The sequence below is a fragment of the Callithrix jacchus genome, chromosome 4 (assembly GCF_049354715.1).
Source record: "Callithrix jacchus isolate 240 chromosome 4, calJac240_pri, whole genome shotgun sequence".
Taxonomy (NCBI): Eukaryota; Metazoa; Chordata; class Mammalia; order Primates; family Cebidae; genus Callithrix; species Callithrix jacchus.
The window spans coordinates 52,617,657-52,644,110 of record NC_133505.1 but is presented as its reverse complement, the minus strand read 5'-3'; the positions used below and the strand labels follow the sequence as shown (position 1 = coordinate 52,644,110).

The 26,454-nt window shown below is 51.1% G+C and overlaps 1 protein-coding gene and 1 pseudogene across 7 annotated transcripts; both read right to left on the bottom strand.

Annotated features, from left to right (window-relative positions):
* Positions 1-25,651, bottom strand: CAPN11 (calpain 11). 7 transcript variants are annotated; one of them, XM_078369266.1, is made up of 24 exons: positions 25,598-25,651; positions 20,052-20,141; positions 17,722-17,972; positions 17,302-17,371; positions 14,529-14,647; positions 13,844-13,977; positions 13,530-13,698; positions 8,860-8,943; positions 8,672-8,757; positions 8,359-8,433; positions 8,016-8,176; positions 7,606-7,784; positions 4,802-4,813; positions 4,274-4,485; positions 3,619-3,658; positions 3,456-3,521; positions 3,318-3,375; positions 3,126-3,190; positions 2,823-2,891; positions 1,362-1,440; positions 1,152-1,268; positions 852-924; positions 634-692; positions 1-491 (listed from the first exon to the last, which is right to left on the bottom strand). In XM_078369266.1, the coding sequence occupies exons 1-24, from the start codon at positions 25,611-25,613 to the stop codon at positions 364-366; spliced, it is 2,412 nt and encodes an 803-aa protein (XP_078225392.1). In that variant the 5' UTR covers positions 25,614-25,651; the 3' UTR covers positions 1-363. The 7 variants fall into 7 exon arrangements, with proteins under 7 accessions (XP_078225392.1, XP_035151648.1, XP_035151649.1 ...); XM_035295757.3 differs by having other exon boundaries at positions 17,722-17,975; positions 20,094-20,141; XM_035295758.3 differs by having other exon boundaries at positions 20,094-20,141.
* On the bottom strand, positions 9,913-11,208 carry LOC100896244 (chromatin target of PRMT1 protein-like; annotated as a pseudogene).
* Positions 25,652-26,454: the final 803 nt, after the last annotated feature.

Genomic DNA, 26,454 nt, shown 5'->3' with positions numbered 1-26,454 from the left:
GCCAATGGCATGTGATGTTTATTAGAATAGTCTCCACAGGCGGGGAGGAAAAGAGAGGGGCTATGCTGGGATGAATGGCCAGTGGGTAGGTGTGAGTAGGACAGCAAGCATGGAGGGTAGGAAGTGGGCTACAAGCTCCTTCCCTATTCTTGACCTCCCCAGCCAAGGGGACCCTTGGGAAGCATCAGCTAATCTTTGGTAAAATATACTGAGAGAGAGAGAGATGGTCGGGGAAAGTGAGCCACCAGAAGCCCAATTGGGGAAAAAAGAGAAAGGCTCTGAGCTGGGGGAATGAACACGGAGGTCTCACTGCAGTAAATATGGCACCTGGGACCTGGGCGCTGCCACTCGGAGACCATTTCATCAGCAGAGACCGGAGAGCTGAGGGCTACAAGAAGCACCCCACCCTCCTGGGCTAGAACCTCGCTGCTGCTGGTAGAGATGGCCAGGCTCCCGCAGCGCCTCTATCCCCACATAGTGGTCTGCAGCCACTGTGGAGAGAGGAAGCAGATTCCAGGGTGGGAAGAGGTGGAGGCAGGATGCTGGCCTGGGGGACAGCAGAGCTAGGCAGGGCTGGGTTGAGGGGGAAGCAGGCACAATCCTGCAGATCACTTCCCAACCCTCTCCAAGTACCTGTTCGAGGTTCAGGCAAATATGGCCAGTGTTCTGGGGGTCCATGGTTAGAAAGAATGCTGTGTTACAGAGGAAGCGGAGGAGAGGGGCTGAGTGCTGTCAGTGTTTTGAAAGAACCATTCCCAGCTAGGTGGGATGTTAGAAGGGGCAACACCAGCTGTTCCTGGCTGTTCCCCACGTAAATCCCCTAGCCCAGTGGGGATTTGCTAGCCACTCACATAGCCTCACCAGGAGCCAGGCCCAGTTCTGAGTGCCTTCCATAGACTGACTGGTTTAACTTGCACCTCAGTCCTATGAGGGCAATACTATTATTATCCATACTATAAAGAGAAGGGAATGGAGGCATAGAAAGATTAAGTGACTTGCTCAAGTCACAGCTGCCAGCAAGGGGTGGAGCTGGGCTTTGAACCCCTTTCATGTATGCCCTGTAAGGGGGAGGGGCTCTGGAGCAGCATGTGTTTGGGAGAGGGCCTGTGGCCCCTGGTCTAGCCTAGGGAGTGGGTAGATGCCTAACTCACTGAACATGGCCTTCAGCCTCAGGAAACAGCTGATGAAGTTGTCAAAGTCTATGATCAGATCATCATTTGCGTACCTGGCCACCAGAACTTGCATTACCTTGTTGTTCACCTTGATGCCTGAGAGAGAGAGAAGTGGGGAGGGGAAAGTCCAGGCCTCTGGACACTGCCATCCTGTTCCCTGCCCCAAGGCCCGCTCCGACCCCTGGCCACCTGCTTTCTCAATAGCCAAGCGCATCTCATAGGAGTTCAAGGTGCCTGAATGGTCCTGGTCACAGTCTCTGAAGATGTCCTGAATAGATAGATGTGGTAGGGCCATGTGTATGGCATGGTGGTTGACATAATAAAATACTTAGGCCGGGCGCGGTGGCTCACACCTGTAATCCCAGCACTTTGAGAGGCTGAGGTGGGCGGATCACCTGAGGTCAGGAGTCGAGACCAGCCTGGCCAACATGGTGAAACCCCATCTCTACTAAAAATACAAAATTAGCCGAGCATCGTGGTGCATGCCTGTAATCCCAGCTACAGGCACACGAAGGCTGAGGCAGGAGGATGGCTTGAACCCAGTAGGCGGAGGTTACAGTGAGCAGAGATTACGCCACTGCACTCCAGTCTGGGCAACAGAGTGAGGCTCCGTCTCAAAAAACAAAAGAAAAGAAAAAGAAATACTTTAGTACAGTTGGCTCATTGGCTCACAGTATTGGCCTAAGACCCCATACTCCCCTCCAACCCTGGCCCACTCTTGATATTCCTATCATCTTGTGACCTAAGGGTTAATTCTAAGCATGGGTTGGGGGGAACACTGGTACCCTACCCAGCGCTCTCTGCATGCATCCTTCATGACTAGTTGATACCTGAGCTACACTTGTTATGAAATATTTTGACTGGGTAATATGCCAGACTCCAACAGACTCTTTTCATGTTTGTGTGTGGTGTGGTTTGTGTGTGTGTGAACAGGTGTGTGTGTGAACAGGTGTGTGTGTGAACAGGTGTATGTGTGGTGTGGTTGTGTGTGAGCATATGCCTGTGTGGTGTGGTAGTGTATGTGTGAGCATGTGTGTGTGTGGTGCGGTTGTGTGTGTGAGCATGTGTGTGGTGTGGTTGCATGTGTGTGTGAGCATGTGTGTGTGGTGTGGTTGTGTGTGTGTGTAAGCATGTGTGTGTGGTGCAGTTGTGTGTGTTGAGCATGTGTATATGTGTGTGGTGTGGTTGTATGTGTGTAAGCATGTGTGTATGTGGTGTGGTTGTGTGTGTGTAAGCATGTGTGTGTGGTGTGGTTGTGTGTGAGCATGTGAATGTGTGGTGTGATTGTGTGTGTGACCGTGTATATATGTGTGTGATGTGATTATGCGTGAGTGTGAGCATTGGATGTGGTGTGGTTGTATGTATGAGCATGTGTATATGTGTGTGGTGTGGTTGTACGTGTGTAAGCATATGTGTGTGATGTGGTTGTGTATGTGTGAGCGTGTGTGTGGTGTGTGGTTGTGTGTGTGTATGAGCATGTGTATATGTGTATGGTGTGGTTGTACGTGTGTAAGCATGTGTGTGTGGTGTGGTTGTGTGTGTGTATGTGGGGGGGTAGTTAGGGCTCTGGTTCTAGCTTCCCCTCACTATTTCCATCTCTCCTGAGACCCTTTTCCTCATCCCTGAGGCTGCCCCTTTCGTGCCCTTTACCATCCATTTCTTGAGTTTTTTCCACAGGATCTGGAACTCTAGAAGCCCCAGCTTGCCAGAGCCATCTTTCTGGAAGGTGGTCAAGGACAGCAGAGAAGGGAGTGAAGAGGGCCTCCCAGGGGACAGGGAAGCAGCGGGGCTTCCCGAGGGGGCACACAAGCCCTGGAGTCCTGCTACTGAAGCAGCCAGAAGAACTGGCATCTTCTGCTACCCCAGAGCCTAATCCCAGAGCCAGGGTGGCCATCTCTGGACCAGGCTTGGGGGCAGGGGACAGGGGCAAGAGAGCCCTGGACAGGAGGATACATCTATGAGGTTGATCATGCAGCGGCAAGTGTCCAGGCCAAAGCCCTTGGTCTTGAAGCTTTTGACTGTGAGGAAGGGAAGGTGTAGAAAGGAGAGGCAGGGTGAATTTGGTATCATGGGGGGCACCCGGAGTGATCAAGACAGGCACAAAATATGGGGAAGGGGTTGTGTGTGGTGGGGTGGAAGACTCACATTTGAGGGCCATCCTGTTGAGCAGCCTCTGTAGCTCATACACGCCTATCTCCTTGCCCTAGGAACGGGGACTGTGAACCCCACTCGGGCCGCCCCCCCATCCCCCTCCCATCAGCCCTCCGCCCTTGGCCTGCTCACTTCTCCTGCCACTATTTTAAACAAATGTAGGAAGTCCTGGTCCAGCTCATCCTCAGAGACCTTTTCCTAGGGGCAAGGGAGCAGGAGAGGAACCTGGTCAGAAAACTTCCTTCACAGCCCCAGGAGCTTCCTTCCATTCCCCAGCCCTACAGCCCCACCTCACCTCTTGAAGTTGCTCAGCATAGTTGACTTCATCCAGTTCCCTGGGCAAAAGTGATTTAAAGCTCAGGAGTTACCCAGGGGCAGGGAGATGGGAATTTCAGCAGGGTGCTCTGGGGGTCGTGTCATGTCTTTGAAACAATATAGGACAGCTCCAAGGAATCTGGGTTCTAGCTCTAGTTCTGATTCTGCCACTGATTGGGGCTTCACCTTCTCATGCCTCAGTTTCCCTGACTGTAAAATAGGGAGAAAGTGGCTGGGCGGAGGCTCACACCTGTAATCCCAGCACCTTGGGAGGCTGAAATGGGCGGATCATGAGGTCAGGAGTTTGAGACCAGCCTGACCAACATGGTGAAACCCCATCTCTACTAAAAATACAAAGATTAGCTGGGTGTGGTGCTGCGCGCCTGTAATCCCAGCTACTCAGGAGGCTGAGGCAGGAGAATCCCTAGAACTGGGGAGGCGGAGGTTGTGGTGAGCCGAGGTTGCACCACTGCACTCCAGCCTGGTGCCTGGTAACGGAGTAAGACTCTGTCTCAAAAAAAAAAAAATAGGGACAAAGTGAGAGAGGGCCTGACAGCATGACAGCAGCTCCCTGAGCTTGAAATCCTGTAGCTCTTGAGTGGCAGGCCTTGGAGCAGTGAGCTGCAGCCCCTCACCAAGACTCGCTGTGCTTCTCGGTGAAGACCCGAAGCAGGAAGTCGGCATCTTTGTGTGGCTCGAAGGTGGAGGGAATAATGAGATATTCCCCCGGAGGCAGCCGGAGTTGGCTGCTCACCTCCCGTGAGTTGGCAAAGATCTCTGAGAAGCCATGGTCCTGATACTTGGTGAAGAAATCATTCTTCAAGGGGACATCCTGGATGTTCTGAAACTATACATATCCTGGAGGTAGGCACAGGACTGGCATGGGAGGTTAGGGAGGGAGGGTCCCCCAAGGTGAACAGCCTGGCCAGGCAGGGTTGGGGGCAGGTGCTACCACCAACTGACCTAGCCTGGGCACCACCCAAGTGGCCTGTAACTCCAACAGGGTAATTCCTTTCCCCAGCCCTAACAGGCCCCAAGGGGGCTGGAATCCTAACCCAGTGACCCCCAAAGCCTTTCCCCAAATTCCACCCCTTGCCAGTCCATTTGCAGCCAGGGGGTGGGGGGGTGTCCAGGAACAAGCCCCATGTCTTTATCTTCTGTACCTCCTTCGGGACCTGGGAAGGGAAGGGAAGAGGAGAGTCAGTTCTCTAGAGTGGTGTAGGGGCTCAGACCTTTGGAAGCCAAGTGGGATGTGTATAGCGTGTGTCTGTGTGTGTGTGTTGCTGGAGGGGTATTAAGAGCACTAGGACACTGGTGGTGGGGTGGGGCATGGGCCCTGACAGTTCAAAAGTCCTGGCATTAACAATCCCTCTGCCGTGGAGGTGGGAGGATTGCTTGAGCTGGAGGTCAAGGCTGCAGTGATTTGTGATCATGTCACTGCCCTCCAGCCTGTGCAACAGAGTGAAACCCTGTCTCGAAAAAAGAAAAAAAAAAAAAAAAAAAAGGCCAGGAGTGGTGGCTCACTTGTAATCCCAGCACTTTTGGAGGCCGAGTCAGGTGGATCATGAGGTCAGGAGTTCAAGAGCAGCCTGGCCAAGATGGTGAAACCCCATCTCTGCTAAAAAACACAAAAATTACTGGGTGCAGTGGCTCATGCCTGTAATCCCAGCACTTTGGGAGGCCAAGACAGGTGGATTACCTGAGGTCAGGAGTTCAAGACCAACCTGACCAACATGGAGAAACCCCATCTCTACTAAAAATACAAAATTAGCGGGGCGTGGTGGTACATGCCTGTAATCCCAGCTACTCGGGAGGCTGAGGCAGGAGAATTGCTTGAACCCAGGAGGCAGAGGTTGCGGTGAACCAAGATGGTGCCATTGTACTTCAGCCTGGGCAACAAGAGTGAAACTCTGTCTCAAAACAAAACAAAACCCCAAAATTAGCCAGGCCTGGTGGTGGGTGCCTATAATCCCAGCTACTCAGGAGGCTGAGGCAGAGAATTGCTTGAACCCAGGGGGCGAAGGTTGCAGTGAACCAGAATTGAATCACTGCACTCCAGCCTGGGCGACAGAGCAAGACTCCATCTCAAAAAAAGAAATTAAAAAATTAAAAGCCCTCAGCTTTGGATAGCAAAGTACAGTTTATACAAGGTAGATTTTTAGCATTCTAGGTTAAGCAATGGAAACAGAATCCCAAAGATGTGAGGTGATTTATCCAACCTCAGAAGGCCGAAAAGCGAAAGAACTGGGCTAAAAATCTAGGAGAATGTTTTGCTTTTCCATGGAACAATCATATCCTGCAAGAAGTGAATAGAAGGTGACTAAAATTGAGGATCGAGGACTAGTAGGTTTGTAAAAATGCGAGTTAAACCAAGTTAAACAGGTTTTACCTATTGCAGAGGTAGCTTATCAGCACCTTCCATGTGCTGTGTGCACTGGAGAGCTCAGGTGGATTCAAGCCTTTCCTGAACTTATTTAACCTTTTTTTTTTTTTTTTTTTTGGACAGGGTCTCACTCTGTGTCCAGGTTGAAGTACAGTGGTGCGATCATGGCTTACTGCAGCTTCAACTTCCTGGGCTCAAGTGATCCTCTCACCTCAGCGTTCTGAGTAGCTGGGACCACAGGTGTGTGCCACTATGCCCAGCTAACTTTTTTGTTGTTGTTGAGACAGTGTTTTGCTGTGTTGCCCAGGCTGGTGTTAAATTCCTTGTGCATCCTCCAAGTGATCCTCCCACCTCAACCTCCCAAAAGAGCTGAGATAACAGGCAAGAGCCACCTCCCCAGCAAAAATATTATCCGGAGGCACCAGTCTATTAGCCTGGTGGACTAATGGCCCCAGGAGAAGGGCAAGGGTTGTGTCTGTTTTGCTCACTATTGAACTTCTGGAGACTGGACACGGGTCTGGCATACAGCAGATGCTCCATACATTCTTGTTTATATAAGGGAATGCAAGTGAGTGAACAACTGGCCATTTGGAGAATTTTGCAAAGCATGGTTTGCTTGGGAAATGTTTATCAGGGCTTTCTCTTGGCTCCTGGAGTGAGTGCTGCTGGTGGGGCAGGCAAGGGGGATGGATGATTGTGGGGGCGGGAGTGTGGAGAACTCTCAGAGTGCTGGGAATCAGGACACAGGCTTAGCCTTGACCCTTGGATGTGTGAGCTTGGGCAAGTGACTTCACGTCTCTGGTACGTAGGCTCTTTCCGCTTCCTTAATGGCGTTAGCAGTTAGTATTCCTAAGGCCTTTGGAACGATGCCTGGCACAAAAGATAAAACCTGTGAAGAGAAAACTGCCGGCTCTGCCTTGAAAAGCACAAAGCACCATTCAAGAGTCAGGGATCAGTCTGGGCAACACAGTGAGACCCTGTCTCTACTAAAAAAAAAAAAAAACTAGCAGGGCAATTGCCTGTAATCCTAGCTACTCGGGAAGCTGAGGTGAGAGGATTGCTTGAGCCTGGGAGATCAGGGCTGCAGTGAGCTGTGATCGCACCACTGCACTCCAACCTGGGCAACAGAGTGAGACCCTGTCTTAAAAAAAAAAAAAAATCAGGGCTGTGAAGCCTGTTGGAGCCTGTCCCTCTCCCAGGCAGGAAGTGGCCTTGGGGAGAAAGGAGTGAGGCCAGGAGACCAGATGTGGTGGCTCATGCCTGTAATGACAGCACTTTGGGAGGCGGAGACAGGCAGATTACCTGAAGTCATGAGTTCGAGACCAGCCTAGACAACATGGTGAAATCCCGTCTCTACTAAAAATTAAAAAATTAGCAGGGCATGGCCGTGTGCGCCCCCAGCTACTGAAAAAGCTGAGGCACAAGAATCGATTGAACTGGGGAGGCGGAGGTTGCAGTGAATGGGGATTGTGCCACCACACTCCAGCTTGGGCAATAGAGCGAGACTCTGTCTCAAAAAAAAAAAAAGGAGTGAGGCCAGATGAGGGAGTGTGAGTGGCCCGCAGGGACCAACCAGGCACCCACCGAGTAGAGGACAAATCCTATAGTCTGCAGCTGGAGTCCCTGCCACCGGGCATGCCGCCAGTTCTTCTGCATCAGGGCCACCAGGCAGGTGCAGACCACTGCGTCATCGTCTGCGTCATCTTCTGGGTCGTCCCCCTCAGGGAGAGAAATCTTAAACTGGGGGTTGGTCCAGAATGTGTCTGTGGCAGAAGCAGGTCAGCATGGTTATATGGGGGCTTTCCTTGGCCACGCCCTTCCCAGCGTGGACCGAGCTTCTCCAGCCACATAGGATCTGTCCCCTCCACAGGGGCTGTGAAATCTGACCATGGACCTGACTTGGGTTACTTATGCCCCAGGTCTGGTTTCACGGTGAGCGGTGGCCCATCCTTCACTCCCTGCACATGCCCCTCCCCCTGAACCCTGGCACCCACTGGGGTGGTTCCTGCAACCCCCTGCGGTGCTGCCCCTGCGCCAGCTGCCCTCATAGAAGGTTGTGTGCCAGTAGCTCTTGTTGTCCCCAGAGAGTGCATCAGGCGTGAGGTTGCAGATCTCCAGGAGTGTGAAGTTATTCAGGAAATCTTGGTAGGGCATCCTGCGGTGGGGTTGGGGTGGAGCCCATCAAAAGCACACTTGCATTCTCAGGTCCCTCTCCCTGAACCGTCCCCACCTCCCACCGGGAGCCTCCCCATCCAAGGGACAGAGAGGAGTGGAACAGGGAGATGAAGGACCAGGGCCTGGGGCGGTGGTAGAAAGCCCACCCCAAGCCACACTGACCAGAACTCCCCGTCCTCCATCCTACGCAGCAGCTGCGTCTTGATGTCTGGTGCCACATCTTCCCACTCTTTGGCACTGGAGCAGAGATGGTGGTGAAAGGAGAGGGGAAGAGGCCACGTGGCACCTCCTTCCTCTCCAAGGCACCCTCTTCCCTGAATGTCTGCCCCCTGGGTTGCGGAGCTAGATGGAGAATCTAGAGGGAGGGGCTTTGCCCTGGGACACAGGTTGTCCTCCCAATGGGACACCAGTGGGTCCACCTGGCACTGCCTGCTGCATCTTCCGACCACTCCTCACCTGGGTTGGGGGCACCTACTTGTCACTCCAAGCTCCATTCCACTCTATCCGGCCCCAGGGATTCCGGACCCGAATCAGTGTTTCCATTTTGCCTCTGTAGTGGACCTGGGTGTCGGGGTGGGGGGTTGAAGGTCAGAGTTATGGGGCCAGGGGGATGTTCTCCTCCTTCTTAGGGCCCTCAGGGTAGGCGCAGTTCTCAGGACTCACATCCCAAAGGCCGGTCACTGAGTAAGCGTGCCCTCTCACCAGCAGCTTGTCGGTCATGGACTCTAGTTCACTATCGCTGGTGACCTACAGAACAGAGAGGGAGGGAGGGCACGGAGGACCTGGTCAGAGGGACGGGGCACCCAAAGGAAGGTGAGAGCTCTCTAGGTTCATTTTTTAAAACTAAACTTTTTTAAAAATATGAGATTTTAAATATAAGATTTATAAGAAATGTAAGAGTCCAACGAAACTGGAACAGTTGAATATGCTTGAACTTAATTACACTTTCAAGGCAAGTAAGGGAGAAACGAAGTTCATGAGTGGAAAAGTCCAAGACTGGTTTGGGATAAACATGAGGATAACTGCATTTTGGCACAGGTATCTTCTGACCTCTTCCAGCCCTTTACCTGCCATCATTCTCCCTTCCCACACACCTGCCAAATCAAATGGCTTCTTCCTCTATATTGTAGGTATAAACCAACCCTATAGTGCCCTTCTGGACATGATACAAAGCCAAGAGGAAAGTTTGTGAACCTTATACAAGGGTAGAAAGTTCAATTCAACCCAGCACGCCGGTTATGACACATGTGGTGTCAACGTGCATGGTAGCAACTTCAGTCAACCTCTGCTGCTGCCCCATAATGATGCAACGTTCTCAGTTTACTAAATTACCAATGTGGGAGAATGCATTTTTGAGCTCCAGACCTTCTAAACATTTTAAAGAGGCTGCTGAAGAGGATGTAACAGAACGTTATGTCAGAAACCTAAGCATCAGGGAGTAACACTGACCGTTTTTTTTTCTGGGACCTTTTTGTGAGAGCAACAGAGATAAACAAAAGAAATGTTAGCATGTCAGAGCCTGTGACGAGCGAGGGAAGGCAGAGGTAGGAAAACGGAGTTCTAGCCACAAGGCTAACGTATTTGTGTTCAAAGGGAAGTCTGGGCAAAGGAGAAGGAAACCCCCCCCAAAAAAACCCAAAAACTAAAACTAAATCAAAGGACAAGGGTTTCATACAACACAGTATCAAAAAGGAAAAGGAACATGCTAAATGCACAAGCCGGTGGCAAGTAAGTCCACAGCCTATCATGATGGGTCCATCCAGCATCAATCAGATTTCTTCTTGTCTGTTATCTCAAGGTTATTTACAGATGTGTTGACTAAGAGTCTCTCACAGGAGGGTGAGCAATGGGCAGGCTTCACTCATTGGCTTCGGAATCTGTCTGCGCCATGTGGGCATCCAACTCAGCATCCAGGTGTCCTTTTGTTTTCAACACGTATGCATCCAATTGGTTGTCCAGCTGCTCCTTGGTCAATACAGGGTGAGTAAGGGCACCTCTTCCTCATCTATGGCCTTGGCCTTGGCCTCCAAAGCCCCCTCTTTCCCAACCTATCATACCTGGACCTCTACCACCGATTCTGCCATGACCTATAGCTCCACACCCTAGGCTCCCTCTCCCAGGACCTCCACAACCTTGACCACCACCTTTTCTTAAGCCCATTTGGGGAGCTATGGCTCATCCACCTTGGAGCAGCTTTTGACCTCTGAGTGACATCCCGCCCCTAAGCAGGGTTCTGGTGGCTTGTCCCCCACGTAGTCCTCCTCTGGGCAAGCTTCTCTGGATTATGGGTAGGCCTCGTCCTCCCTCTGCTCCCCTGGCCAGGGCCCCTGTGCCTAACCATGTCTGGATGTTACTCTTACCCAGGTGCTGCTTTAAGCTCTTCTGCTTAAGTCTTTTTTTTTTTTTGAGATCGAGTTTCGCTTTTGTCACCCAGGTTGGTGTGCCATGGCACGTTCTTGGCTCACTGCAACCTCAGCCTCCTGAGTTCAAGCAATTCTCCTGCCTCAACCTCTTGAGTAGCTGGGATCTTATAGGCATGTGCCACTATGCCCGGCTAATTTTGTATTTTTAGTAGAGATGGGGTTTCTCCATGTTGGTCAGGCTGGTCTTGAACTCCTGACCTCAGGTGATCTGCTCACCGTGGCCTCCCAAAGTGCTGGGATTATAGACGTGATCCACGGCGCCTGGCCTGCTTAAGTTTGAATGCTGACTAGACAGAGGGTCTAGTCTCCCTCTGCTGGGCCAGTCTTCTGTTTCTGGCACTGGCTAGCTGCTGTGTTGCTGCATGAAAGCCCGAACAGTCACTGGCGTCAGCTGTTTGTTCCTCAGCATATTAGCAAAGCGCTCATTTAGAGACAGCTTGGTGGTGCTTTTCACCACAACTTCGGTGCTGACTGTCCAGCCATCTTCAAATCCCGAGAATCGAAGGAAACAGATGCCAGTGTTCCTGCTGGGGCTGCCACCACAGGTCCGGCAGGCGGACCTGGACCCGTCAAACCTGAGTTGACGGTGGAGGGGCTCAGGTTAGCTAGATGGGCAGTTGGTCAGATGCATAAGCGGTAGTATGCGAGCTTAGTGTGTTGTTACTGGTTCGCTATCTAGTCAGCTCATCTGTCTGCTCACACGGCCTGCCCTTTCCTGCCTTTCATCTGCAGCAGCTGCCATCTCTAGCTTGGTGTCCAAAAACAAAACTAAACTTTTAAATTATTACCATTATTTTGAAATAACTGTAGATTCACATGTATTAAGAAATAATACAGAGAAATCCCAAGTATCCCATACTCAGTTTCCCCCGGTTGGTAACATCTGGCAAAACTACAGTGAAATATCAAAAAAAGAACATTTTTACAATTATTATTATTTGAGACGGAACGTCGTTCTTGTTGCCCAGGCTGGAGTGCAGTGGCACAATCTTGGCTCACTGCAACCTCTGCCTCTGGGGTTCAAGTGATTCTCCTGCCTCAGCCTCCCAAATAGCTGGGATTACAGGCACCTGCCACCATGCCTGGCTAATTTTTTGTATTTTTAGTAGAGATGGGGTTTCACCATGTTGGCCAGGCTGATCTCAAACTCCTGACCTCAGGTGATCCTCCTGCCTCGGCCGCCCAAAGTGCTGGGATTACAAGCCTGAGCTACTGCACCCAGCTTTATTATTATTTTTAAGACAGGGTCTCACTGTGTCACCCAGGCTGGAGTGCAGTGCTGTGATCTCAGTTGACTGCAGCCTAGACCTCCTAGGCTCAAGCGAACTTCCCACCTGGGCCTCCTGAGTAGCTGGGACTACAGGCTCTCGCCACCATGCCCTGCTAATTTTGGTATTTTTAGTAAAGATGGGGTCTTGTCATGTTGCCCAGGCTTGTCTGAAACTCCTGGGCTCAAGCAATCTGCCCAATTCAGCCTCCCAAAGTGCTGGGATTACAGGTATGAGCCATGGTGTCCTGCCCAGAACGTTGATATGGATGCAATCTGTGAACCTTATACAGACTTCCCCAGTTTTACTAGTGCTCACTTCTGTGTGTTCTATGCAATTCCATTACATGTAGTTTCGTGTACCACCGCCACAGTCAAGATATAGAACATTTCCATCACCACAAGTATCCCTTGTGTCACCCTTTTATAACCAAACCCATCTCTTCTCACGACTCCCCTTCCATAAACCCTGGAAACCACTCATCTCTTCTTAATTTATATTATTTTGTAATTTCAAGAATGTCATTCAAGGCCAGGCACAGTGGCTCATGCCTGTAATCCCAGCACTTCGGGAGGCCGAGGCAGGCGGATCACCTGAGGTCAGGAGTTAGAGACCAGCCTGGCCAACATGGTGAAACCCTGTCTCTACTAAAAATACAAAAATTAGCCAGGCATGGTGGCGGGTGCCTGTAATCTCAGCTACTCGGAAGGCTGAGGCAGGAGAATCACTTGAACCCGGGAAGCGGAGGTTGCAGCCTGGGCGACAGAGTGAGACTGTCTCAAAAAAAAAATTGTCATTTCAATGGAATCATGCAGTGTGTAACCTCCTTTGGGGGTTGTCTTTTTTTCCCTTTTTCTCAGCTAATTATTATTATTTTTTTTTTGTAGAGATAAAGTCTCACCATATTGCCTAAGCTGATCTCAAACTCCTGGGCTAGAGCAATCCTCCTGACTTGGGATTACAGGCATGAGCCACTGGACCTGGCTGGGGTTGGCTTTTTTCATTCAGCATAATTCCTCTGAGATCTGTCCTAGTTTCTCCAATTATCAATAGTTTGTTCTTTTTTATTGCTCAGTAGTATATCACGGTGTGTAATCAACACAGTTTGTTGAATCATTTACTTATTGAAGGACATCTAGGCTGTTTCCTGTTTGCAGGCTATTATGAACAAAGTTGCTGTAAACATTGGTGTACAAACATTTTTGGAGACATGTCTTCATTTCTCTGGGATAAGTGGCAAGAATGCAGGGTTGTATGTAGCACCCTGGGTTCATGTATTTCTTCCAACAAATGTTGGTTGGGTGCCTATTGCATGCTGGGCTCCTTCCTAAGTTCCTGGGTCCAGCAGTGAATGAGACAATTAAGGTCACTGTCCTCATGGGACGTGAGTACTATCTGGAGAAGATGGGCTATGAGTGAAAACATAGAGCAACAAGAGAATTTCAAGTCACAATAAATGTTGGGGAGAAGATAAAAACCAGGTAGAAAGTAAACAAGGTGGGGAGGCAGGGAAGGCTAGTCTGGGGAAAGGGCAGTTGAAATGAATGAGAAGTGCTGGCCACGAAGATACGGGGGGAAGAGCCTTTTAGGTGATAGCAACAGCAGGTGCAAAGGCCCTGAGGTGGGATCATGCTTTGCTTACTTCAATGCAGCAGCCCATGAGGGAGGATCGCTCCACAGCCTTCCTAAGGAGCCTGAGCAGGTTCTGAGGGGGACTCCGGAGTTGGAAGCTCTGGGCCACACCTCCTGTGAAGTCCTCAAGGCCTTCCATGATACTGCCCCCTGACAACGCTTCATAGGACCCACTCAGCCTGTGGGCACAGAAAGGGCACTGTTGAGCTCTAGGGTGGAGGTGAGGGGAGGAAGGGATGTCCTGCCACCCCCCCCCACTCCCCATGATTCCAGTTGACCCCACAGAGGCAAGGCAAGGCCCCTTCTTCGGCTCCCAGCACTCACTTGGCATACGCCTTCTCCAGCAGGGCACTCCAGAACTCATTGCGTGCGTTCGAGTGCACGAACACCAGCTTGTCATTCTTTGTGGGCAGCCGGTCATCCACCACCACATTCACCCACTGCCCAAACTGCCAAATCTGTGGGTAGCAACACACACCCCTTGGGTGGGAACCCTGTCATTAAGCGCCTCCTAGTGGCCAGGCCTGATGACACGCCAGTGTCAGAGGCTCCACTCTCCAGAATCACTGACTAGTGCGAGAAAGGTAACCCAAAGCCTGAGCCCGGCCCCCACTCCCCTTCCCCGCCTCCTCTCGTGCTTCTGCCAAGACCTCCCGTGGGGAATTTGTCCATATGTTGCTAAGTTAAAGGGGCAGATTACAAAAATTATGTGACAAAGACTACCAAAGTCACACATACCCACACACACAAGGGAGAGGAAAAGAAGGAGAAGGGAGAAAGAGAGCCACAAATTGCTAGCAATTCTTTTCTTTTGGGACTTAAAAAATTAGCTTACATGGTTTCTTTGGTGGGCAGATATTTCTCTGATAATTAGCCAAATAAATTTATTACCCTAATAAATACTATTTTCCAAAAGGAAAGAAGGTAAACCTCAAAGCATATATGATTCTCCCACCCCGCCCCCCAACAAGTCCCACAAAGCCACACTGGCTCTCACACTGTCCTTCACCTGAAAACGGAATATGCCAGCATAGTTTTTCTTGAAGCCCTGCCCCCGGGGCACCACGCGGTACAGCAGTTTGGGGCAGGTGGTAAGGGAGCCGATGGCAGCCAGCAGCCAGCAGTCCCCTGGAAAGACAGGGAGGGCTTTGCCACCCCTGAGCACCCCCATATGTCTGTGTGGGGCTCAGAATCCAAGGCCTAGGGGAGCAGAAACTTGACCCTGTACCCCATTCTCACCCTGTGGCAGAGACGCACCCTCCCTCCACCATCCCACTAAAGAGTGTTCAGGAAGAAGGGAAACAGGGAGAAACTGAAGGCAGAGACACTCTGGTAAGGTGAGTTTCTGTATGCTTTCTTGAGACAGGGCCTTGCTGTGTCGCCCAGGCTGGAGTGTGGTGGCATGATTTCAGCTCACTGCAACTTCAGCCTCCCAGGTTTGAGTGACTCTCCTGTCTCAGCCTCCTGAGTAGCTAGGACCACAGGTGCCCACTACCACACCTGGCTGATTTTTGTATATTTAGTAGAGATGGAGTTTCACCATGCTGGCCAGGCTGGTCTTGAACTCTTGGCCTCAAGAGATCTGCCCGCCTCAGCCTCCCAAAGTGTTGGGATTACAGGCGTGAGCCACTACGCCTGGCTGTACCTTTTCCATTACATGAGAGCCACGTGCTTTTGTTTTCTTGAGTTTGAGAAAGAGGTACTTTTGGCCTCAGGCTCTATGAACCTATTTTCCTAGTTTTTGTTTTGTTTTGCTTTGTCTTGTTTTCTGAGATGCAGTCTTGCTCTGTTGCCCAGGCTGGAGTGCAGTGGCACAATCTTGGCTCACTGCAACCTCTGCCTCCTGGGTTCAAGTGATTCTTCTGCCTCAGCCTTCCAAACAGCTGGGACTACAGGTGCCTGTCACTACACCTGGCTAATTTTTGTATTTTTAGTAGAGACAGGGTTTTGCTATATTGACCAGGCTGGTCTCGAACTTCTGACCTTGTGGTCTGCCTCCTCGATCTCCCAAAGTGCTGCTATTACAGGCATGAGCCACCGTGCCTGACCTTCCTAGTATTATTTTAATGTGAATTTTTACATATAAGTAGAGACGGAATCTCACTATGCTGCCCAACCTGACCTTGAACTCCTGGACCCAAGCAATCCTCCTGCCTTGGCTTCCCAAGGTGCTGGGATTACAGATATGAACCACTGCACCTGACCAGTAACCTGCTTTCTTTGAGAGACAGCCAATACTCTCCACATTCTTCCAACAGATCCAGTCACCTTCCTGCACCCTGTGAGTACATTGGTGTGACCATGAAGGTCCCAAGAAATCTCTCCCTCATGTCACCCACATTACATTGGGTACCCAGGGCTGAATGTGTACCCCAGCAGGATCCCTGGAACTAGGCATCAATGGGGGTATGGGGCAGTGTCCCTGGGCTGAAGTTCAGCTGAAGGGAATCCTATGGGAGACGAGTGCTACCGTCCTCCATTGCCACCTGTCTCCTGGGCATCTCAGCCCTTGCTGGGTTGGCCCCAGGGGAGGGTGATGGGCATCCTGGGCCAGGCTGAGGTTGAGGGACCAGAAAGTTTATATAATTACTAGTGGCCTCCTGGCTGCCTGGAAAGAAGAGTATCAAGGACGCTCCAATCCCCATCCCTGTTAGGGTGCCTGGGAGAAGCTAATTCCCTCCTCCTCCAGCCCATTGTCCCTCCAGCCTACTGAGCCACAGCAGCCACAGCAGCGGCCTTGGGGTTTAAGGTCTCCTTGGCTTCTGCTCTGCCCACATCTTGCCCTTCTTCTGCCCCAAGGGGACAGAATTCAGTCTTAGAGTAAGCCCACCCTGGCTTTATCCCTAAAGAGGCAATGAGGGATCTGGAGGAAACCGTGGAACAGGACCAGTCTTAGGGAGGAAGATCTACCCTGGGGCTTTCTATGGGAGCCTGTGTAAGAGTGGGCTGATTGGACCCTGTTGCCATCCTATTCGATACCCCAGATTTAGCAGGTTCTGACACCTGTAGTGGTTTCTGCAAATTCTTCGACCATCCTCCCTTCCAAAGATAGAGCCTAATTCCTTTCCTCTTGAGTCTGGACCAGATTCAGTACTTGCTTCTAACAAATAGAATATGGTGGAAATTATGATGTGTGACTTCTGAGACTAGGTCAGAAAAGGCATTATGGCTTCCTCCTTGTCCTCTCTTTTAGATAACTCGCTTTGGAAGAGCAAGCTACCATGTTGTGTGGACACTCAAGCAGCCCTATGGAGAAGCCTATATGGCGAGGAACTGGAACCTCCTGCCCACAGCCAGCAAAGAGCTGAGAGCTCCTGCCATGTGAGCGCACCCTCCTAGGGGCAGACCCTCCAGCCCCAGGCAAGCCTCCAGATGATCACATGTTGCAGACATGTTGACTACCACCTCCTGAGAAACCCTGAACCAGACCCATCCAGTGATTCTGCTTCTGAATTTCTGCCCCACAGAAACTGTGAGATAAGAAAAAGAAATTTTTTTTAAGTTGCTAAGTCCTGGGTAATTTATTATGTAGCCATAGATAACTAATAACCGCCCCCAAGACCCAGATGGCAGCAGGCAGGGAGTAACATCCAGACTCAGGAGGGGCAGGGAGAATGCGTGGTGTTCTCACTGTCATCTCCTCAGAAGGGGAGGGACAGGGAAACAGAAGCAGGCTGTCTGAAACTCAGGGCTCCCTGTTTTCCAGCTTCAAAGGACACCGTGGCACCCCTCCCCAAACCCCCCTTCTCCAAGTGGAGACCAGCTTCCCGTGCCCCACTCACCGAGGACCCCCTGGCAGATGTCTGTGGGAGAAATCCCATCCATGATGAATGCAGGGTTGCTTACAATGTCCTGCAGTGAAGGAATAAAGGCTTCAGGGGACCCAGGACACCCCTCCCCACCTTTCTGCCACCTTTGCTGGGGAATGATGTCCACCTTGAAGTTCCAGAGGAACAGATGGGGGGAGGGGAGAGGGTACAGGACCACCTCGGCATGATAGCAGGGGTTGGTGGGTGATTTCCTTAGGGTTACCTGGGAGGTTTGACTTAAGCATATTCAGAACTGTCCCCAGCTCTGATGAAGGTGGGGCCTAGTCCCAGGGTCAGAAGAGGGTGGTGGGGGTTGAAGATTATAAAAGCAATAGAGGGATCACTACAAGCTCCCCTCCATCCAAGGATCCATGCCTCCCTTCCAATGCTCACCTTGGGCCGCTGCCAGCAGATGTTCTGCACATGTTTGGAGTTGGGACCCAGTTCCTTGAAGCCCAGTGAGCTGGGTTCAGCAGGGAATAAGGGGTCCTCAAACAGCTCCCCCTTTCTTAGACAGGCTGCCCGCAGCTCCTCAAAGCTCTGGTTACCAAAGTTACGGGCATTGTGGTGCTGGCCGACACCCTTGGCCTTGAGCCGGCTGTTGTTTACGTGAGCCACCATTCCCGTATCAGTAAAGGTGGGCTCTGCTTAAGAATAAAAACAAATAACACAGTTAAAAAATTTAATAAGCTGGACACAGTGGTTCACACCTGTAATCTCAGCACTTTGGGAGGCAGAGGTGGGAGGATCACTTGAGCCCAGGAGTTTGAGACCAGCCTGGGCAACATGGTTAGATCTCATCTCTACAAAACAAAAATTTTAAATCAGCTGGGCATGGTGGCGTGTGCCTGTAGTCCCAGCTACTCAGGAGGCTGAGATGGGAGGATCACCTGAGCCCTGGAGGTCGAGGCTGCAGGAGTTTAAGGCTGCAATGAGCCGTGATAGCACCACTGCTGTCACCAGTCTGGGTGACAGAGCAAAACCTTGTCTCTAAAATAAATAAATAAATAGGCCAAGCATGGTGGCTCATGCCTGTAATCCCAACACTTTGGGAGGCCGAGGTGGGCAGATCACCTTAGGTCAGAAGTTTGAGACCAGCCTGCCCAACATGGCGAAATCCCATCTCTACTAAAAATACAAAAAGTTAGCTAGGTGTGGTAGCAGTCACCTGTAATCCCAGCTACTTGGAAGGTTGAGCAGGAGAACTGCTTGAACCCAGGAGATGGAGATTGCAGTGAGCCGAGATCACACCACTGCACTCCAACAAAGAACTCCATATTGTTTGATTCTATTTATATAAAATATCTAATATATAGAGAGACAGAAAGTAGATTAGGAATTGCCTGGTGCTTAAGGAGATGGGGGATTAGAAGTTGATGGCTGTAAGGGTATGGGGTTTCGTTGGGAAGGTAATGAAAACAACCTAAAATTGGTTATGGTGTTGGATGCACAACTCTGTGAATACACTAAAATCCATTTAATTATACACTTCGTTTAATTTTTTTCCATTTTTTTTAAGAGGCAAAGTCTTGTCCTGTTGGCTGGTCTTGTACTCCCGCCATACCTACCTGGAATTGTACTTTGGAATTATCCTTTGGATTTTTTTTTTTTAAACAGTCTTACTCTGTTGCCCTGGCTGGAGTACAGTGGCTTGATCATGGCTCACTGCAGCCTTGGCCTCCCAGGCTCAAGGCCTTCTCGTCTCAGCCTCCTGAGCAGCTGGGATCACAGGTATGTGCCACCATGCCTGTCTAATTTTTTAATTTCTAATTTTTTTTAGAGACAGGATCTCACTATGTTGCCCAGACTGGTCTTGGACTCCCAGGCTCAAGCAATCCTCCAGTCCTGGCCTCACTCACTTTAAATGGGTGAATTGTAGGGTATTTGAATTGTCTCTCAAGAAAGCTGGGTTTTTGTTGTTGTTGTTTGTTTGTTTTTAAAGTGGCCTCCAGACCATCCAAACAGATGCTGCCATGTTGATCAGGCTGGTCTCGAACTCCTGAACTCAGGTGATCTGCCCGCCACAGCCTCCCAAAGTGCTGGGATTACAGGCATGACCATGCACAGCCGAGACACTGCTCTTTCACTCTTGTCCTCCAGGCTGGAGGGCAATGGTGCGATCTCAGCTCACCGCCACCTCTACCTCCTGGGTTCAAGTGATTCTCCTGCCTCAGCCTCCCAAGTAGCTGGGATTACAGGCATGTGCCTGTAATTTTATACTTTTAGTAGAGACGGGGTTTCTCCATATTGGTCAGACTGGTCTCGAACTCCAGACCTCAGGTGATCCACCTGCCTAGGTCTCCCAAAGTGCTGGATTACAGGCCTGAGCCACTGTGCCTGGCCTGACATTGCTCTTTTAAGGAGAGTGAAAATAATGGATTATAGAGAGCAGCAGAAGGCAGACGGAAGCGGGTGCTGAGGGTGGGCTGGGTCAGGTAATGGCTGAGCAGGTGGCACTGGGCAACTGTCAGGGTAAGAGTCGAGTCAGGCTGGCTGATGGATCCTATGCCTGCTAGGTGGCTTGGGACACCCTGCCCATACCTCCGCCCTCAGTGGGACTGCAAACTGCTCACAACCCTTCCTGAGGGTTGCCTCCGCCTCACCCGCCCTCCCACATAACACAACTGACTTCCCCCACCAGCAGGCCCAGAGGAGGAGAAGAGAGTGAAGGAGAAGGAAGAAAAAGGGAGGCTGCAGAGCCACTGGGGGGTCTGCAGTCCTACCCAGACATGAGCCCCAGGGTAGGACATGCATGCCCCGGTTACCCTCCCGTGATCTGTCCAGGCTCTCCGCTGACTCTGGAAGACTCGGTCCTAGAATAAGAAAGAGAGTGGGAGGAGGGGAGGAAGGTTGTGGTCTAAAGTTAAACAGAGCCCAGCTGGGGCCGGGGTGTAGGAAGATTTTAGAATGAGGAAAAGAACTGGGTTGGGCGGCAGCTACAGGGAGGGCAGCAGGGGTTGTTTAGAGGTGAGACCCTGATTACGCCCACAGAAGAGTGAGTCCCCCAGAGGCAAGAGCAGGAGGTCTCAGTTATTCCATGTCCCCTGAGTGACAGAACCAGGACACTAATTGCAACAGCAGAGCGGACAGCACCGAGCACCTTCTCTGTGTCAGGCATGCCAGCCCTACAAGGTGGTTCCTGCTATATTGATTACTGGGAAATGGAGCAGGGGCCCAGAGACTAAGCAGCTTGCCCAAGGTCACAGAGTGAGGGTTGGGCGTGGGATGAAGTTCGACTGCTGACCCTGAGCCAAGCTTGCAGCCTCCACCCTACACTGCGCCTCCTGAGAGGAAGTGTTGCTCCTAAGCCAAAGGCTGGCGGAAGCAGCAGCATCTCTGTCAACAAGGGCATCCACAGGCAATTTGCTGCTGAATCTATGTCTTGACACCCCCTCCCTTTGGCCTCTGCCCCAAGCAAACCCTTCTCCTGTTTCACATGAGTGCCTCCTTGGGACTTCCTCAGGTCCTGTAATGACCCCTTGTTCTCCCAGTCTCCAAGATCCCAACACACCACATCCCACATCAAAACAGTCATGGAGTCCTTCACACAGGAACCCCCTCACAGGACCCTAATTTCTCATTTCTACCATTGGTGTCCGAGGCCAGGGCTTCCAGACAACTCCCAGACTGCAAATGGCCCTTTTTTTTTTTTTTTTTGAGACGGAGTCTCACTCTGTCGCCCAGGCTACAGTACAGTGGCTACATTTCAGCTCACTGCAACCTGCGCCTCCTGGGTTCAAGCGACTCGCCTGCTTTAGCCTCCCAGGTAGCTGAGATTACAGGCATGCACCACCATGCCTGGCTATTTTGTATTTTTAGTAGAGATGGGGTTTCTCCAAGTTGGTTGGGCTGGTCTAGAACTCCCTACCTCAGGAGATCTACCCAAGTCACCACACTCAGCTAATTTTTGTATTTTTAGTAGAGATGGGATTTCACTATATTGGTCAGGCTGGTCTTGAACTCCTGACCTCATGATCCTCCTGCCTTGACCTCCCAAAGTGCTGGGATTATAGGCATGAACCACCGCACCTGGCTATATACTTTTTTGAGACATAGTCTCACTCTGTTGCCCAGGCTGCAGTGCAGTGGCACAATTACGGCTCACTACAACCTCAAATTCCAGAGCTCAAGTGATCCTCCCTCCTCAGCTTCACGGGACCGGCAAGGGGAACATGGTGAGACTCCTGTGTGTACAAAATAAAATTTTTAAAAAATTAGTTGGGCATGGTAGCATGGGCCCGTGGTCCCAGCTCCTCGGGAGGCTGAGTGGGAGGATCGATTAAGCCTGGGAGTTGGAAGCAGCAGTGAGGCATAGCCCTTCCACTGCTTTCCAGCCTGGGTGACAAAGTGAGACCCCATCTCCAAAACAAACAAACAAACAAAAGATAATAAGGTTGAGGAGACTCGGGATCCTGACTTTCACATCTCCATGGAGCCTGTGGCTTGTGATGAGAAGATATTAGGACTCCTGCCTCAGTTATGAGTAGTGAGCACTTACATGGCGTTTCTAAAAATAATAGCAGCATATGAGGGCTTACTACATGCACTGCACTGTTCTAAACACCCTATGTGCATAGCTAATTGAATCCTCACAACAACCCACTGGTTAAGCTTAGTATTATGATTTCTCTGCTACAGAGAGAGAATCTGAGGCACAGAGAGACTGAACTTCCTCAGACTCGGTGGGCATTTGTGTCAGGGCTCACACGTAGGCACGCTCGCTGCCTTGCTGGGAGGTGGCTGCGGTGAGGGGCCACAGCTGTGCTGGAGAGGGATGAGCCCTCAGTGCGCTGCAACGTGTGTATGGTCTTTGTGAAGTCGCTTTCCCTATGTGGAGCAGCTGGCAGGGGGTGTTGAGAATGGATAACGGTTTAGAGAGGGGGTGGCTTGTCCCTTTTTGGCAGAGCTATTGCCTTGGGCTGCACTGAAGCCAGCGTGTTAGCTGTGTGACCTTGGGCCAGTTGTTTGACCTCCCTGAGCCTTGGTTTCCTCACCTATGTATAGAGGCTGCTGCATTCTACATGGAAGGGTGTTTCAGGATTGAAGAATGCAATGTATGTGAAAAGGACAGGAGTTTAGCGGGTGCTCAGAAAATGTTAGTCACCTTCTCCCCACTGACCTAGCTCGTCAACTGGTGTTTGTTGAGCTCCTTCTAGGATCACATGGCCCCTGCTCTATGTCACATATGTGCCCCTCCATCATAGGATTTAATGATACTAGTGATACTACTCGCATATTGGAGTCAATGTGCGCATTTCTCTGCCTTTGTCACTGGTTTGAGCTCCTGAGGGCAAACCCTAGCTTGCCTTAGGCATGTGTTTTTTGGGGTTTTTTTGAGGTGGAGTTTTGCTCTATCGCCCAGGCTAAAGTGCAGTGGCGCGATCTCAACTCACTGCAACCTCAGCCTCCCGGGTTCAAGTAATTCTTCTGTCTCGGCCTCTTGAGTAGCTGGGATTACAGGCACAGGTCACCACACTCGGCTAATTTTTGTATTTTTAGTAGAGGCGGGATTTCACCATATTGGTCAGGCTGGTCTTGAACTCCTGACCTCGTGATCCGCCTGCCTCGGCCCCTCAAAGTGCTGGGATTACAGGCATGAGCCACTGTGCCCAACCAGGCATGTTTTATGGAGCATTTATTCTGGATTGGGCATTGAGGGATCAAGATGAATTCACCCTCAACATGGAGCATGGAGAGGACCCTCCCACGTGATTCCTCCCCAGGTTCAGCTCCATGGGCCACAGAGACAGGAGAAGGTGTGAGGAAGAAGGGCCACCAGGCTGCTGGGATCATCAGGGAGATTCTGTGGGAGAATGACTATTCCCCTTTCCCTGCTCTAAGCAGGTCCCATTCCCCTGAGGGTGGGGTGCACTTTGACTTCCTGGTTCTGGAAGCATCAGGGCTGGGGAGCAGGGAAAAGGGTGGGTAGAGCCAGGATCTGGGAGTTCTCCCCGCTCTTTTCCCCTCCATTTTTCTCAAACCCTGCTTCTTCCAACCCAAGCCCTCTGGGATTCTCTTGGAAATGGTAATGGAAGCTCCCTCACCCCATCAGGGGATAAACAGTGGAGCCCCAGGGGCTTCTGAGGGTAGGGTGGAGAGCAGGCCTGGAGGGGAGAGCTGAACTCTTCTGTGTCATCCCCTGATCCCTGTCTGCAAAGCTGGCAAATCGGTGTGACTATCCCCATTTGACCTGGGTGGAAGCCAGGGGCCTCCACAGAGAGACTGCGTCAGAGGTTCTCAACCTGGGTGATTATGGCCCCCAGGGAACAGGTGGCAATGTCTAGGAGCAATGTTGGTTGTGATAACTGGGGCAGGTCTCAGGGGGCTACTGGCATCTAGTAGGTAGAGGCCAGGGATGCTGCTGGGTGCCCCTCAGTGTAGAGGAAATCCTCCACAATAAAGAATTTTCCAGCTGAAAATGTCAAGAGATCTGAGGTTGATACACCTGGACTGAGAGAATCATCTAAGGCCACCCACATGATGAGGCAAACCACTCCATGCCCTGCCACCATGCAGTAACTCCAGGCAGCCTCTACCCTGGTTTCCCTGAGGACTGAGGGGGCTAGAAGGACCAGGGAAGATGCTGTTGTCTGAGAAGACTGGAAGAACATCAGAGGGTAGACCAAGGCAATGCAGGTTCCACCTCACGCCCCTTGTCTCATTTCCACAGAGCCCTCTGTCCCCTAGTCACCACCCAGCCCAACAAGCCATTTCTCAATGTCTGGCACCCAAACCCGGTTTACCCAGCCCCCAGGGTGTGAGCTCATTACTCAGGTCTGACTTGCAGGAAGGAGTGACACACCTGTCCACACCACCACAGTTGTCATGGAAAATGATGTCTTTGGGTCGGGAGCCTAAATGTCTTAGGTGGCTCACCCCTGTAAACCCAGCAAGTTGGGAGGCTGAGGTGGAAGATCACCTGAGGTCAGAAGTTCGAGACCAACGTGGCCAACATGATGAAACCCCGTCTCTACTAAAAATACAAAAATCAGCTGAGTGTGGTGGCACGTACTTGTAGTTTTAGCTACTCAGGAGGCTGAGACAGATAGACCAAGGCTGCCTGTGGGAAGCACAGACAGATGGCCAGAGCAACACAGTAGATCCCCTTATACCTAGGTGAGCTTGGGCTAGTTGTTTGACCTCCCTGAGCCTTCATTTCCAATACCCCCAGCGGACACCTGAAACTGCAGGTAGTACCAAACCCTGTATATATCAATACTATGTCTTCCTTTATGTACATACCTATGATAAAGTTTAGTTTACAACTTAGGCACAGTAAGCGGTAAACCGTAATAAGTAATAAAATAGAACAATTATAACAATAGCAGTGATGCGAATGTGGTCTCTCTCTCTCAAGATATCTGAATGTTTTCAGACTGCAGTTGACAGTGGGTAATTGAAACGGCGAAGCGTGGGAAGCAGGGCTGCTGCATATGAAAACGCATGACCAGACGGGAAGCCTTCTGCTGCAGCTGCATGTCCTGTCTCCTCCTTCAGACTGAGAACCTGTAGATCGATTTTAACTAAATCTATTTTATTTTACTGAAAAAAAATGTATATATCTGTTGTGTATGACATGGTGTTTCGAAATATGTATTCACTGTGGAATGGCTCAGTTGAGCTAATTAATAGCTGCATTACTTCACACACTTGTTACTTTTTTGTGGTGAGAACACTTAAAATCTACTGTCAGTGATTTTCTTTTTCTTTTCTTTTTTTTGAGACAGAGTCTTGCTCTGTTGCCAGGCGCCAGGCTGGAGTGCAGTGGCACGATCTCGGCTCACTGCAACCTCCACCTCCCGGGTTCAAGCAATTCTCCTGCCTCGGCCTCCCAAGTAGCTGAGACTACAGGCACGTGCCACCACTCCCAGCTAATTTTTGTATTTTTAGTAGAGACGGGGTTTCACTATGTTGGCCAGGATGCTTTCGATCTCTTGACCTCGTGATCTGCCCGCCTTGGCCTCCCAAAGTGCTGGGATTACAGGCATGAACCATCACACCTGGCCTATTTTCCTCTCCCCAACTCCATCTGTCAGTGGAGAGGAGGAAATTTCTGCCTGGCCTACCACCCAGGCTGACCACCAGTGGCCTATTCTTCCCCAGTCTGAGGAAGAGGCCCAGGTCCTGCCCTTAGGAAGCATCCAGTCTGATGGAAGAGTCACTGCCTATACCCTTAAGGGTACCCAGTCTGATGGGAGACACAGCTCCTTCCGTGGGGGGAGGCCCTAGCCTGCAGGAGGCACAGAAGCAGGGCCCCATGAGTGCCTACCTGGGGAGGACTGCATGCTGGTGGCTAGCTCAGTGCTTGACAGTTGAAGGTTCTGGTGGGAGGGGGAGAAGAGACCCTCCCCCCTCGGAACTCTCTCATTGCAGTGAATTCCTAGGTCAGTGGCCCGCTTAACAGCTGCCTTCCCCCTTTCTCCTCAGTAACCCGGCCCCTTCCCCAGCTGAGGGCCACGCTTTAGGGACAGATGACCCAGCACCCCCACTGTGGGCAGCCTCCACCTGGCTGTCCTCACTGTATCATTGTCATCCCATCAGGGTAGGTCCCAGGCCCTTTCTTTCAGCCCAAGGTTTCCAGGAAGGGTTTGTTCCTGACATACCAACCCGAACTTTACAACTTGACCTTGGGCCTTTTCATTTCCAAAACCCCCTTTCTCACTGACATGACACTTTTCCTGTGTTGCTGTCTTCACACGGCATCCTCCTCTGTGTCTCTTCTTCTTATAAGGACACCAGTTATATGGGGCTATGGACTCAGGCATTTCAGCCTGACCTCATTTTAATTTAGCAAAGTACATCTGCAACCACCCTATGTCCACATGAGGCCACATTCTGAGGTACTGAGAGCTAGGACTTCAACATGCCTTTCTGGGGACAATTCCACCTGCAGCACCCTCCTTGCGGGGCCCCAGTCTGTCATGGTTAGGCCACTGGTCTGACCTTATGACCTGCCTCTGCACCGGAAAGGGGGAATGCTTTGAGCTAAGAACTCTGCTCCGGAGTGTGTGATGGCTGAGGACAGGGACGGTCAAGGTCATCGCAGTGCCCCTCAGCCCTGCCTGGTGCTAATCTGGCACAGAACAGGTTCGAGAGCACCCGATGGGAGCACAGAACCTTGTTCCA

What these genes read in the sequence shown, in the direction of transcription:
- CAPN11 (XM_078369266.1), bottom strand. An exon ending in ACCCTGGGGCTCATGTCTGG is followed by an intron (nt 17,973 to 20,051) that starts GTAGGACTGCAG and finishes ATTCTTAAGCAG; the next exon opens with AGCCCACCTTTACTGATACG. An exon ending in AAAAACTCAAGAAATGGATG is followed by an intron (nt 1,441 to 2,822) that starts GTAAAGGGCACG and finishes CTATCTATTCAG; the next exon opens with GACATCTTCAGAGACTGTGA.